The 14767-nt window shown below is 53.8% G+C and overlaps 1 protein-coding gene across 1 annotated transcript in view; it reads right to left on the bottom strand.

Moving 5' to 3' along the window:
- Positions 1–14767, bottom strand: part of Hmcn2 (hemicentin 2) — a 154078-nt gene that overhangs the window by 105978 nt on the left and 33333 nt on the right. Inside the window, 10 exon segments of the mRNA XM_041674639.1 lie at positions 346–473; positions 724–819; positions 2125–2313; positions 6066–6215; positions 7056–7169; positions 7467–7594; positions 7900–8041; positions 8870–9142; positions 11024–11145; positions 11552–11696. Coding sequence (XP_041530573.1) covers positions 346–473; positions 724–819; positions 2125–2313; positions 6066–6215; positions 7056–7169; positions 7467–7594; positions 7900–8041; positions 8870–9142; positions 11024–11145; positions 11552–11696 — 1487 coding nt within the window.

Below are 14767 nucleotides of genomic sequence, written 5' to 3'. Positions count from 1 at the left end.
GCACAAGGAGCAGGGTGACAGAATAGACAGTCCTGTGCCATGAACTGAATAAATGTTCTGCTATGAGCTAGACCACAGGGCACAGTTCTTCCCTGGAAACATAACAGCAGATCCTCTCTCCTCAGACCCTCTCACTGGGCATCAAGTAGGCAGATGGCAGGACATTAGATGTCCACAGTTGCCAGTCATGCAGGCCACAGGTTATTCTAGAAGGAGACAGGACAGAGAGAAAGGAGGAAGGGAACATTCTAAAATGGGGCAGCTGAGAGGCCAAGGCTGAGGTATGGCAGTGACATTCGTCTCTCTGTCCACTGCCCACAGCCCGCAAGGAAGCCCAACACTCACAGGATGGCCAGTCTTAAGCCAACGTCTTTCAGGGAGGGGCCTCCCGGCCAGGATGACACAAGTCAGGGACACAGGCTGTCCCTCCAGGACACGGATGATTGAGGCACTGCTGGCGATCTGTGGGGGGGCTGTGAGACGAGGAGAATGTCAGTCACTCAGGCTGAGAGACACACCCCTCGCTTCTTCCCTACGAAGCCCACTACTACATCCAGACTAGAGAGGTTCGTTAGGTGAGGTGTATCCTGGGAGACCGCCCAAGCAGCAGGGATATAATTCTGGAGATTCATTGGTCCAATGTGGTGGCTACAAGGAGCCCTTCTGGGCTCGGTTAGAGCACCTGCCTCCCACTTCCCACAGCTTCCAGATTCACCCACAGACCATGTCCAGTGACCACCAGCTGGGCCTCAGCCTGGGCCTTTCCAAACACATTGCGAGCTTCACACACATACAAGGCTTGGTCTTCGGGGGCTACTCCTGAGGGGAAGAATGAGGACAGCCGTTGGGAGCCCACAGACTACCACTGCAGGTACACAGCCAGGCCCTGAATACATGCAAAGGAAGGCATGGGCACCAGCGGAGAGAAGGAGGATGCTAGACCTCAACTCACTCATTTGTGAAATAGGGACAGCGATGGATATGTGGCTGAGCTAGCTGCTCACTGCACTACTCACATGACAGTGAGGGACAGCTGGTCGCTACTGAGGATGGTGCCCAGCTCACAATGGGATGACTCACCCAGAGCCGCCAGCCCATAGGAGTCAGCATCAACCTGCCCATGGCCCTCATAGGCCCGTGTGTTTGAATGCTTGGGCCCCAGTTGGAGGAACTATTTAGGAAGGACTAGAGGGTGTGGCCTTGTTGGAGGGATGTCACTGGGAACAGGCTTTGAGGGTTCCAAAGACTTGCACCATTCCCTGTATGCCTCTTTCTATTTCCTCTTTGTGGATCAAGACATGAACTCAACTGCTATTCTGGCACCATGCCTGTCTGTCTGCTCCCGAGCTCTCCACCATGATGGTGACAGACTCTTAACCCTCTGGAACTGCAAGTCCCAAGAGAAACCCTTTCTTCTGTAACTTACCTTGATGGTGATGTTATATCACAGCCATAGAAGAGAACAATACAGCTGTGCTGGGATCAGGGTCCAGCCCTCCTCACCCCTGCCGCCCAGCCCATCCCAGGCCTCCTAACCCCTGCCGCCCAGCCCATCCCAGGCCTCCTAACCCCTGCCACCCAGCCCAGCCCAGCACTCCTCACCCCTGCCGCCCAGCCCAGCACTCCTCACCCCTGCCGCCCAGCTCACTCAGCCCTCCTCACCCCTGCTGCCCAGCCCACCCCAACCCTCCTTATCCCTGCCACCCAGCCCAGGCCAGCCCTCCTCACTCCTGCCACCCAGGTCAAACCAGCCCTCTTTACCCCTGCCGCCCAGCTCAGCCCACTCAGCCCTCCTCACCCCTGCTGCCCAGCCCACCCCAACCTTCCTTATCTCTGCCACCCAGCCCATCCCTCCTCACCCCTGCCACCCAGTCCAACCCACCCCAGCCCTCTTCACCTCTGCCACCCAGTCCAACCCACCCCAGCCCTCTTCACCTCTGCCACCCAGTCCAACCAACCCAGCCCTCCTCACCCCTGCCACCCAGCCCAGCCCACCTCAGCCCTCCTTACCCCTGCCACTCAGTCCAGCCCAGCCCAGTCCTCCTCACCCCTGCCACCCAGCCCAGCCCAGCCCTCCTCACCCCTGCCACTCAGCCCAGCCCCCCCCCAGCACCCTTCTCTTACTTTGAAAAACCAAGACTCCTGAATCCCGTTGCCCAGTTCTGCTGCCCCTCCCAGGCTCCAGGGCCTGGCCATCTCCACGCCGCCATGTGACAATGGGGGGTGGACGGCCTGTGGCCCGGCAGGTGAGGAAGACACTCTTGCCCAGCTCCACAGTGACATCCTGGGGAGGATCCGTCAGCCTGGGTGCATCTATAGGAAAAGTTTAGTCTGTGAGGAGCCCCGGTGAACTGGGACCCAGGTAATTGTCCATTACTGTTTCATCTCTAGGAACACCTTCTAGGCTCACCCCACAAACTTAAGGGCCCTCCTGTGCACAGCTCCTGAGGTTAGCCCGGCCCACCTCTAGAGAGACAGTTATGGAAAGGTGGTGGCCCTCGCTGCATCTCGTGCTTACTCTCCATGGGAGCCTTGGGTGGGTGGGGGGGGGGGACTGCTCTATGACAGCCATGCAGCGAAAACATTGCATTCCCAGCTGCAGTTCTTTCTAAGGAACCTGCCATCTGCAAAGAGCTTTATGGCCACAGGATCCTGAAGATGACAGCAATGTGGCCAGGTTCAAAGAGGGGCTGGGGACATGAGTCCCACTTCCTCCCAGACTTCCCTATCTGCCTCACCTCCTCCTGAACCCTCGGTGGGTAGAACAGGCCTGTGTTTGCCTGTGACATGCTGAACCCGAAGTCCAAACCCATCATGTCCATGGCCCTGCCTGTTTCAAGCCACCCCAAAGCTCACCCTCAGGTCTCCCTTAATCTCCACATTGCCCTGCACCAGGAGCTGTTGAGAATGAGTGTGTGGAACATCACAAATCCAAACATTGCTGTTACATATGACCTTGTATTTGATGGCCCATAGTAGGACACTGGCTGGCGAACGTGTGTTAATAAGGCCCACAGGTCTACAGGCCCACAGGCCCATGCAAGGATTGCCCATCATACAAGCCACAGAAACCTGAACAGAGCACAAAGGGTGGGGAGCTCCCTAATCCTCACTCCAGGCACCCCAGACTCAATTCTCCAGGAAGCCAAGGGAGAAGGCTTTTTCTGTAAGTACATTGCTGCCTTCCCCGGGAGGGGAGGAAGAATCGAGCTACCCCCCTTCCACTCAATGGGAACTCCACCTCCTGTCCTCCAGGAGGACCCAGATCAGCCCCACCCAGACAGCTCAGCATCCCTGGTGCTCTCCCATATCCCAAAGCCACCTGCCAGGGAGGTCTGGGTTTCCAATAATGGAGTGAATCTAGAGTCGGGGGAAAGCGGCTTCCTCTTTCTTCTCCCGTCTCTCCAGACAACTGCCAGTTCAGAAAACATTAAATTTCCTTCCATGCTTTGGGATTAGGGACATTAAAGGGAAACACTTTCATAACTTGGAAGATTACCACAAGACTCGAGACTGTGAGCCAGTTTCAGACAGGGTCCTTCCTCACTGGCTTTGTGGCCACCCAAGTGCAGAACCTAGCTGAGAGCCCTGGTTCCCAGAGATGGAGCTCCCTGCTCCCTTGTGCAGCCCCTGGTCTGGGTCCCCTGAAACATGCTCTGCAGCGCTGACCATTGTGGGGACCAATCTCAACCGCCCCCAAGCAGGCCTCAGGCCTCAGGTCCAGAGCCACTGTCCACCACTCCCTCCTCAGCTCTTTGATTCCTCTGTACTATTCCTAGCTCACCCCAGGCCTTCCTGTGTATAACTGGACATGCATATGATTAAAATCAGATGCATTATGGGAAGGGACACATACAGTAGAAAAATAATTATATGACCTAATCTGTCAATCAAAGCAGAACTACACCCTCCCGCTTAGTAGCCAAGCTCCTTCTCTTGAACCCCATGAAAGGAAGCCTCAAACATTCATGGGGGCCCCCTGAACACCCCTCTAACTCTCTTGTGGGATTTTCTGGTTACTTCTATTGCTTTGCCATTAGTGTAGTTTCTGTGATATTTCTGCAAATCTGTGTGAGCTTTTATTTTGATTCCCTGAAGATACCCCACCCTGACCCTGGCCAGCTGATAAGAGAAACTCAAGGTCATCCTCAGCTACATTGTGAGTTTAAGGTCAGCCTGGACCACATGAGATCCAGTCTCAAACAACGAACAGCAAGTGCTGTGAACAGCCCCGTTCAGGACACAAAACTTGGGAATGGGACTCTGGCACAAAGGGACACACTAGCCCTCTGGGGAGCCATCCGCCTTCTAGAGCCCACATCAGCCTGCCAGGTCTGGGCATAGGCGATAGCCACACAAGAGCGTTGATTTGGCTGGCCGCGGGAGCATGAGGCAAGGGTGTAATCTCTAGTCTGACACGGCACCCCATAGCAAGACCCTATTACAATCATCCTGACATAGAGAAGCCAAAGTGGGACTCTCAGGGGCAAGCCACTTAGCCAAACAGGGGTCCAGGACTCTTAACTGACAAGCGCCTTGCCTTCCAGGGGGGTGACTCAGTGGCAGAGCACTGGCCTAGCACCCAGATTCCTCTAGTAAGAAAGTGTTGGGGGGGCTACAGTTTACTGTACCACTGCAGTTTCTGGCTGGAAAAACAGGCAGACCGCCTTCCTTCCCATGTCCTACATGCTCCATTCCCTGAGTCATAGTAGGAAGCAGGCATAGCGCCCACCTGCTCCCAGAGTCCGCCAGCTTGGCCAGGGCCACTGCACCACAGCTGCTGCCCGGATGGGCAGGAAATATGGTTTCCCACTCTCACTGCCAGGCTGGCTTTCCCAAGACCCAGAGCTGCCTGATATTCACCTCTACCCTGCCCCGACCCCGGCCCATGTCCACATTGCCTCCTCCCTCAGAACTGAGGAGATGGTTCCAAGGTTCACAGCATATTGTCAAAGGAACAGAGGACCTCAGCCTAGACCCCAAAGTATAGGGTCTGCTGAAAGCAATCAGATATGGAGCCAAGGCTAATGCCCACGGCAGTGCCACAGGTATTCTTCTAGAACCTTCCAGCCAAGACAATGACAACGTTTCATGTTGTGAACCTCCCTCCTTTCATGCATGCATATCTCAGAAGTGTTTCGCCAAGGAGGAGCTTGGAGCTCATAAAGAGGAAGGATGCTCACACTCACCCTGCTGGTCACTGACCAATACTGACCCTGAGTGTACTAGGGTCAAGTGCTCAGAACCACGTTCAATGCACAACTCTGTCGTGGCTGACTGTAAGGCCTTGGGCAAGCAATGTGTCCTCATTGTGTCTCATTTCCCCAGATATAAAGGAGACATTGATGACCTCACACCTCCAAGGGTTGCGAAGGTTATATGAGTATGAACTTGGAGCATGCTCGGACGGCCAAATACCACAGGCGGGACAGCTCTTGTTGTTATTATTGGACTAAGAAGGCTCTTTGTCTATCTCATGCTGCTGAAGGCCAGCCACGGTGGTGACAGCCTAAGTATGAAGGTTCTTTCTACAACCTCTCACTAAGCCCCCAGAACACAGCCAGGGAGTTCCCCAGGCTGGGGTGACCCATAAGAGGTAGTAGCTGTCATGGTCTCCTACTCCTACTTACAACCTTCAGTTGGTTTGCCTTGAGGAGTTCCGCACCAGCCTGGGGTATGAGAGACCTTTTCTTTCTTTCTTTCCTTTTTTTTATTTTTTATTTTTTGAGACAGGGTTTCTCCGTAGCTTTTTGGTTCCTGTCCTGGAACTAGCTCTTGTAGACCAGGCTGGCCTCGAACTCACAGAGATCCGCCTGCCTCTGCCTCCCGAGTGCTGGGATTAAAGGCGTGCGCCACCACCGCTCAGCTTTCAGAGACCTTTTCTAAAAGTAAAACTCACTATTTAGCCATAGTCATAAAGCTTTGTGACCCAGCAAGAACTCACACCTGCCCCAGCTCCCTCTGGCTCTCCAAAGTGGCAGTCTGGGCTATAGATATCAGCTTCCTGGCTAGAGGCAGGCGAGGGAGGGGGAGTTAGGGGTGGATAGGGCCAAGTGCACACTCACGTCCAACCACCAGCTGTATTTCAGCAGAGGCATCACCCAGCTCATTAACAGCTCTGCAGGTGTAGAGGCCAGCATCTCTCTCCTGAGCTGCAGGGATCCGCAGTGTCCCGGACTTGGAGCCTTCAGGAGCCAAAATCACTTCCAGACCCCCTAAACCAAAGATGGGAAGACATTGGTTAGGGGCCTGGGTTGCTGGGTCTCAGGTTTCCTGACCCAAGGCTCCTATGTCAGCACAGGCCATGATTGGGTGCTTGGAGGTGGCTTTCCCCAGAGTTATAGCTCCTGGGCTGGTCCTAAGGTGGACTAGGGCTGAGTCTTTCTTAAACTCCCTTGTTGGGCAGGGCTGGGATTCGTGCAGACTCTGACATGGCAAGCTCTTCCCGCAACGTCTCCACATCCAGACCTCCTTAAGGCCTCACACTTCTCAATCCAGGTCCCACTGAGGCTGGGATCTCCTTTTAGGGCACAGGAAAATGTGGGAGGTGCCCGCGAGAAGACACCTCTCTCATGCCTGCCTTCCTGGCATTTCTACTGGGTGTCTATGGCCCACGTCTCTCCTGTCCCCACATCTTGACACTCTTCTTCGGTTAAATTAAAAGTACACCTCACAGCACTACCCTGCCAGGCGTGGGAAGCCCCATCCATTAATCAAGCTCAGCTAGGTATTAACCCAGGCTTGCTCTAAACACACATGCACACCCGTGTGCATATGCTCAATCCTCACACAATCGGTATCCAGATAAAGAGACTGAGGCTTAGGGTCCTGTGGAGGAAAGACATTTGACAACTCAGTGTGACTGGGTACTGTTGGGCTGTGATGTGTACAGGGTAGGAAGTGCTGGAACCAGCTAGCTCTCCTGAAACAAACCTTCCCCTCAGTCACCACCACAACTTCTTCATTTGAAGTCCCTGCCTACCGGTGACCTTTCTGGAAACTGTAAGTCTGGGACTCTGGTAGACATTTCCTGGGCTTCTCCCCATCAAACATACCTCGATACCAGATGATTCGGGGTGGGGGGACCCCAGACGCCACGCACTGTAGCACAGCCTCTTCCCCGACGGCTGTGAGAACCACGGCGTTGACCGCAGAAACAGAGGGTGGGTCTGTGTGGGCCAGAGGAGGAAATATGGGGCTGGCTGCTCTGAGGCCAGACCTTCCCTAGCTTCCCCCTCCACCTGCCCCCCACATTCCCGGCACCCATGTTTGTTTCCCTGGCCCAACTACCTGGACTACCAATTTCTTACATGGATGTTTTGTGTCTCCCCACCAGACTTTAAGTCCCATGTAAGGAGCCATGGACTCACAACTACACCCATGGAGCCTGGCGTATCACAGACACTGGGGGTCCTTGAGCAGGGAGAAAGCAGTGTGTCCTGCGATAGGACGGCCCAAGTAAGTACCTGTGTAGTAGAGGGTGATTGTTTCCTCATCTGTGCCGACTTCGTTGGCAGCCTGGCAGCTGTAGTTCCCAGCATCCTCTGGGGCTACTCCCTGAATGATGAGCGTTCCTTGGGCATCCACGTGGATTCTGGAGTTGTGCCAGAAAAACATATGACATATGGTGGCTCCATAGCCATCATTAATATCAAACTAATGTTATTAGTCAATGGCACTCAGACCGTGCCAGGTTTCTCTGAGTCAGTCATTGTTAGCCCACAGGGCTCTTCCTCAAGGTCTGAACACCTGCCTACCCAGGCCACACTGCACTCAATAGGCCCTTGAAAGATGTCAGGCAGATGCTACACCCCTTTTTGAGAAGACCCAGGCTGAGATTCCCTCCCGGCACCCTGTCCAGCTATTGCCAGGCTCTGAGTTCTCCTCCCACCCACTCACCTGCTGTCCTCTGGCAGGGCGAGGCCCTCACGGCTCCAGGAGATATGGGGTGTGGGATACCCTGATGCCGAGCAGCTGACCCTCATCTCCACACCCTGGGAGACATGCTGGGACCTGGCATTGATGCTGACTTGAGGGGCCTCTGTAGATGAGAAGAGTCCTCTGACCAGCCTGGGCTCCCCAGGTCGGCTCTGACTGACCCTCAGCCACAGTAGGGGTGGCAGTGGAGAAGGAAGCACAGGTTCCAGAGTCAGAGTTCCCAGGTGGCATCCCAGGAGCTGGGGAGGCTCGGCACTAACCCGGTACCCGCTAGGGCCTCCCAGTCGGAAACTCTTGCCCTGAATAGTTGCTTTGAGCCAGCACCCCTGGAATTCTTGGGCATCCAGCAGGTGCCAGAGCTGGGGACAGTATATCTCTATGATTATGAGGTGAACCCCATGGCCTGCCCTAAAATTAGGTTTCTTTAATTGGGCACTCTTGGTCCACAGACCCAGTGAGGCTCAAAGCAAATCCTCTAAAAGGGCAAATGCATCCACTTCCGTGCCAAGGAAGACATAACTAATCAATCTCTGTCTTGTAGAGCCCAGACAGGTCCTCTTAACACATTCCCAGTACCAATAGGAGTTGCTGGGTTTTTACCTTTGGTGAACTGGCACGCCATCGAGGAGGACTTAAGGAGATTGAAACCACACCCCATCCTGAAACTCCTATACAGATGCCCTTTCCTCTGCCTGCTCTACCATCATCCAAGCAGTATCCCCCAGTTATGCCCAGGCACATCTGACCTCTGAGCCCTCACCCTGCCCCAGCCCTAGTATGATTAACCTCCAATAGTGAACATAACTTAGCTAGATGGAGACAGAGTCTCCAAAGTTCCGAGGCTAAGCAGAGGGAGGGGCTTATGGTGTCCCCAGTGAACATGAGGTAGAATGCTGTGCTAGGGGACCAGCAAGAGTGGGAGGAGTCTCACCTCGCACCAGGAGCCAGGTGGATGCCTTTGTGACCCCATTGGCATTGCTGGCCACACACTGGTACTGCCCACCATCGCTGGGGATGACATTGCTGACTTCCAGAGACAGGTCATGCAGCTGTGTGACTCGGCCTGCTGTGACTGGCAAGGCTCGCCAGTCCCGGACCCATGTCAGGTTGTAAGGAACATCACCTAGGACTTGGCAGGACAGGATGGCGGTCACCCCTGGGGACACAGTCACATTAGGTCCAGGGACCAGCTGTGGTGGAGGGTCTGCAAGGGCAGAAGGATAGGAGGGATTGAAGGACTGGGGTAGGGAACAGCCGTCCCCTGTGATTCAAGACACGTCAGCCAGCAGAGCAGCCTGCATCTGCTCTCCATTCGGGGATTCTGGCCCCCGGGGAGATTGCGTGTCCCTCATCACACTCTCCCTAGGGTGCTATCAAACCCTGGAGCTCTCCACAGCATGGACGTGCTCACAAGCCACAGCCAATGTGCATCCAACAGCCCTTCTCAGATCTTCACACCCTCCCAGCCAAACATCTCCGCCAGGAAGAAACCGGCCAGGAGACGAGGAAACTGTGGGAACATCTCTGTCCTTCAGCAGCGTGGCCTACAAGCAGCCCAAGACAGACAAGGCCAAAAAGAAATGCCGCTAAATCTGTTCTCGGGAACACAAACTACCAAAGTGATAAGATCAGAGACCACCCACTAGAAGAGCAGGACCAACAGGCCACATGAACCTACAAGAGACGAAAGTGTCCCAGTGTGAACATGGGGGCTTGTGACCCCCACGCTTGGGAAGCAGGGGCAGGATTGCTGTGAATTTAAGACCAATCTGTTTTACACAGCCAGTTCCACCATAACCAGGGCTGCCTAGTGAGACTCTGTCTCAATTATAAAAGAAAAAGGATACAATGTTATTTAAAATGCTTAGAAGTGACATTTGGGGACAAACAAGGAAACTGAACTACAGATAAAATTAAGCAATATCGAAATATTCATACATTGTGTGTGTGTGTGTATGTGTGTGTGTGTTCTGAGACTATGTCTTCCTCTGTGGCGCTGATGGATCTGGAACTCCAGAGCTGAAACATGTACCCTCCTACCTCAGCTTCCATTATATCCGTCTTTGGCCAGGTGAACTCAGTTTAGCAGGGTGAGGCCATGCTTTTAGGGATATGTATTGAAATGTCAAGGTGGTTATAACTTATTTTAATGTAGCTTGGCAGAAAGGTTAGTGTGGCCAGATATCAGTACATGGCAGACGCGTCCTCTCCCATGCTCGTCATTTATAAAAAGTTGGCTCTCCCCTCAGGGGCTCAGACTGACTCGCTGCCAGGTTGCGGAATCAGGTTGTTAAAATCTCCCATAGTCTCACTCCCCTCAGAATGTCTGAGAAGACGTTCCTCGGAGGAGCTGGGAGATGGCTCCCTAGGTAAAATGCTTGCTGTCCAAAAATTAGGACCCAGGTTTAGATCACCCTAAAATCCAAGCATAGCAGCACACGTCTGTAACCCCAGCACGAGGGGTGGAGACGGGGAGATCCCTGGGGCTCACTGCACCCCACCAGCCTCACTGAAATTTGCAGTCTTTCTTAGGTCCCATGAGAGACGGCAGGGCTCAACAGAGGGAAGACCTCTGACCCCTGCACACGTGCACACGGGACGGTGCCCCTGAGCACACACGCATATGCCACACACAAAGAGGAGCTCATCAAATGCTAGACTGAGGGGACTGCAGATGGCTTCAGTGTCCTGGTCTATGTTTTCCCATCTTTCTGCCAGGGGCCATTAAATTGCACTTCCTTTCTTCGCTAGAGGATAATTTGGATCTCTAACGAGGAAATCCAATCCATTCTGGGACTGTCTATGGCATTCCCAGAGTTCTAGAGCTCAGTGGTGACATCATGGCAGGAAGTCAGTCAACCTGAAAGAACACCAGGCAGGTGACTGACATCAAGCCGGGCAATGGACCCCTACAAGGCCCAGGTGAGGTCAGTGGGTAGGTGATAACATGGATTGGCATGCTTTGAGAGAGAGACTGGCCCCAGGTGCCAGCTGGCTAGTACTCTGCCCCAGAGATGGAGGGTGACCGGAAGGAAACCCCAGCGGAAGGGAAGGAGCACGGTGAATACACAGAAAAAGGGTAGACCTGTGATGACAATCTGGGCGTTGGCTTGTCCTGTCCCGGCTCTGCTGACCGCTATGCACTGGTACGTGCCTTCCTCAGCCTTGGATGCCCGCGGGATCTCCCAGCTGCTGTTCCCTGATCCCCTGCAAAAGCATCAGTGTGATCACTCAGACCCCAGCCAGGACCTCCCAGCCTAGGAGGGGGTGAGTTCAGGCCCCCAAATCTTGCACAGAGGGAAGCCCAAATCCTCACTGAGGCGCAGTAAGATTTAGGAAAATTCCACAGCAGGGCGTGTGAGCTGAACTCATGCCTTGGCTTCTCTCAACTCTGGACTCTCACCCTAAGGAAAGGGTCTAAGGGTATCCCTCCACTCCTGACCCCAACTTCTGGGCCCACTCATGGATAGGACCCACTCTCCCCATCCCCAGCAAGGCTGACCAGGATGACAATCAAACTCAGCCCAGGTCTCTCCTCTGCCCACTCTTTGAGATCTGTCCAGGGCACAGGAGCCCCGGAGCCAGGGACAATTGTTGGCCATCAGTCACTCACTGAAAGTGCCGCTCCTCGCCCAGCCTCACTCCATCCCGCTGCAACTGCAGTCGGAAGGGGAGGGTGCTATACACAGAACAGGACACCAGCAGGGGCTGCTGTAGGTAACCGTGGATCCTAGGGGCCATGCTGACCAGCGGCACACCTGTAGGCAAGCACAAGGTTTAGAGCCCTTCTGTGCCATCACAGAGCCTGTCCCTGGTACCTTAGCCACACAGAAGCCCTTAGGAATAAACAAGAGGCAGAGGCCAGTCCAGAGGCAGTGAGTGGTTCCATTCAGTGTCACACAAGGCAGGTCACTTAGCTCTCTGAACCTCAGTTTCTACCTCTCTAAAATGGGAGTGATCCCTCCAAAGTTCAGGGACCATCAGAGAGAAGAAGAGCCAGGGGAAGTGGGGAAGAGGAAGCGCGAAGCTGACTCCAGACATGACACAACCATTGCACTCACACACACCAGATCTGCACTAGACTGGGCCTGTCAGCATCCTGTCCTGGAGTGGAGAAGGCCTCAAGGGACCCCTTTCCTCTGTGAGGACTTATACACAGTTAATGGTCAGTGGATGAAAAGGAACCATTTTCTTCTGTGTGTAGACATTGGTAAAATGTCCATGTCCATGTAAACAAACCCACACTTGTGTTCCCATAAGCAACCCCAGGAAAACTCATCAAGTTGTCCAAAAGAGACCTGAAGTCAAATAGGAAGTAGTCGGGAGGGGCCGGTGGAAGTGGGGAGAGGGAGAGGGATGGGGATGCCGGCGTTCCCGAACTACATCATGGGTGCATGAAATGACATCACAAAACCCAGGAATACATACTACTAATAAACACATGCTAAGAAAATGTCTTTAAAGTTTTGAGCAAAGATTAAGAGACTGTAAACCAAATTAGTTTCAAGATGGGCTCTACTTGGTATCATCAATAAGATGCCATAAAACGGGGGTGATGATGGCCCTGTTATGAGGAACTGGCAACGACTGTCAGTGGGAACAACCTCACCATGGCTTCTGAGGAAGCCAGTTAGCAGAGAGACCTGCCTGGGACCAGCTCTGAGGTCAGACGCTACCCATTGTGTGGGTGGAGCTATGCAATGGGCTCTTCTTTAGAGGCTTCAGTTCACCCGCATTTGTCCAGTGAAAAACAAGCCCAGTGGGAAGACGGCTGGAGATGTGACATTTGCGGCATTTTTGAGATAAAGCAAAAAACTTCAAGGAAACTCTCACAGTTTGTGATGAGCCCTTCGGGGCCTCTGTTGGACACTACTGGCCTCCTCACCTGACCCTCATCTGGGAATCAACAATCTCTTCCCCTGTGTTGTTTTTAGGAGGCCTCTGAGAAAGTCCCCAGCAGGGTCAGCTGCAGCCCACAGTGCTGGCAAGGGCTCAGTCCATGCGGCTGCCTTCTTTGCACCCCAGCCAGAGGGGACAGGAGCCCAGTAAGATGCTCCAGGGCTGAGACAATGCACCAGACGGCCTCAGAGGCCAGGCTGGGGGCGGGGAGCATGGCGGGTGACATCATGCCCTGGGCTGTCTGCCACATCCCCAGGGAGAGGGGTGTCAGGCTTCCAGCCACGTCCTCAGCTGCGTGTGCAGCCGCTACTCACCCCCGCAATCTGGACGCCTCTTCCAGACAGCTTGGTTACCCCTCTTTTGAGCAGAAAGGGCCCAGGCACCTGAGACCTACCACACACCTTCAAACCCAGAGCCAACCTGCTCTGAAACAAATCCTAGCCTCCTCTGCTCTGAAAAGTAGGGAGGCAAAAACTATCTTGGTCCAACCCTGCCTGTTCCCATTGGAGTGGGCAATGGAGACAAAGCCCACAGCTGCGTCTCAGGTCCCTGGTTCTAAGAGAACAGAGGAAACAGGTCTCCAGTGATGAAATCTCTACAGAAATCTTCCCCTCAGGCCTTAAAGGCAAATCACAGAGGCTCGGGGGAATAGCATCAAGGTGCAGAGGCCAAGATGCCCTGAGGCCAGAGTCAGGAAAGAAGAAGAGATGTCTCAGCCAGAGGTCTTCAAGAATTGCCCTTGGTGGACATTATGCATAGCCGCTAGAGCTGGCCTGCCCTCCTGCCCTCCTGCCCTCCCACCTGCCTGCCCTCCTGTCTTCCTTCCTGTCCTCCCTGCACCCTTATTGGAAAGGGATGGGGGACAGCCCCACAAAGAAGTGTGGAATGCATGTCACTTCCAGGGGAAGGGAGACAGTGGGTCCAAGGATGATAACAGGGTCTGGCAATGAGGTCAGGTGGCCCAGGAAATGAGGTGCCCCTGCCAGGAGCAGAGGTGAAGCTGGGAAATCCAAGACTTTCTCCTTCCCTAGGAGCTCTCTACATTTGTGGCACAGGGACCAGAAAAAGCCATACATATGAGAGCCAGTATAGCAACATAGTGGCATCAGCAGCAGCTGAGTGTGGGCTCAGGCACCCCTGTATAGCTCCGTGCACACTGGATGCTGGAGTCCTTGGGACAACTCTGTCTCCTATGACCCCCTAGAACTTTCCTGTGGGAGTGCTCAGTGAAGGGCAGTCCCTCTGTCCACTTTTAAGTGGGACATTCCATACACACCAGGACTGCTACCAGTGGGCAATGGGCCAGTCTTGGCAGTGCTGGGCCCACACTTCCTGCACCATGGCTTGCACTTTGCTTTGGGGGCCTCGGAACAAATAAATGAAGGATGGATGGATGGATGAATGGATGGATGGATGATGGATGGATGACTATAAGGGTGAGAGGATGAAAGGGTTAAACGATGGGTGGGCAGGTGGATAAAATGATGGATAGATAAGGAGCTAAATGATGGGTGGGTAAATCAGTGGATGCTGTTGGTTGGATGTAGCAAGGTGGGCGGATGGATGCTGGGATAAATACATGTGGATAGATAAATGGATAGATAGATAGATGGATGGATGGGTGGATGGATAGATAAACAGATGTGACTGCATGGATGAGTGAGCTGCTGATGAATATATAGATGGGAAGATTGCTAAGCAGGTGGATGGATGGGTAGGTGTGTGCGTGGGCAGGCGGATGGGCAGGAGGGTGTGCAGATGGGAAGGAAGGTGAGTGAGTAGGTGTGGATGGCTTTGTTCTAAATCTTCAAGCTGAGGTGATGTCTGGATCATGCCGGGATTCGTCATGACACCTAACAGGGGATAGCTGGCCACAGAAGCTTTGCCAAACTAATCTAGCCAGGAAAGGCTTCCAGGAAGACACGGCACT

The sequence above is a fragment of the Microtus oregoni genome, unplaced genomic scaffold (assembly GCF_018167655.1).
Source record: "Microtus oregoni isolate MIOR12 unplaced genomic scaffold, Mior012 000025F_ref0000491, whole genome shotgun sequence".
Taxonomy (NCBI): domain Eukaryota; kingdom Metazoa; phylum Chordata; class Mammalia; order Rodentia; family Cricetidae; genus Microtus; species Microtus oregoni.
This window is presented reverse-complemented; position numbering and strand designations above follow the sequence as displayed.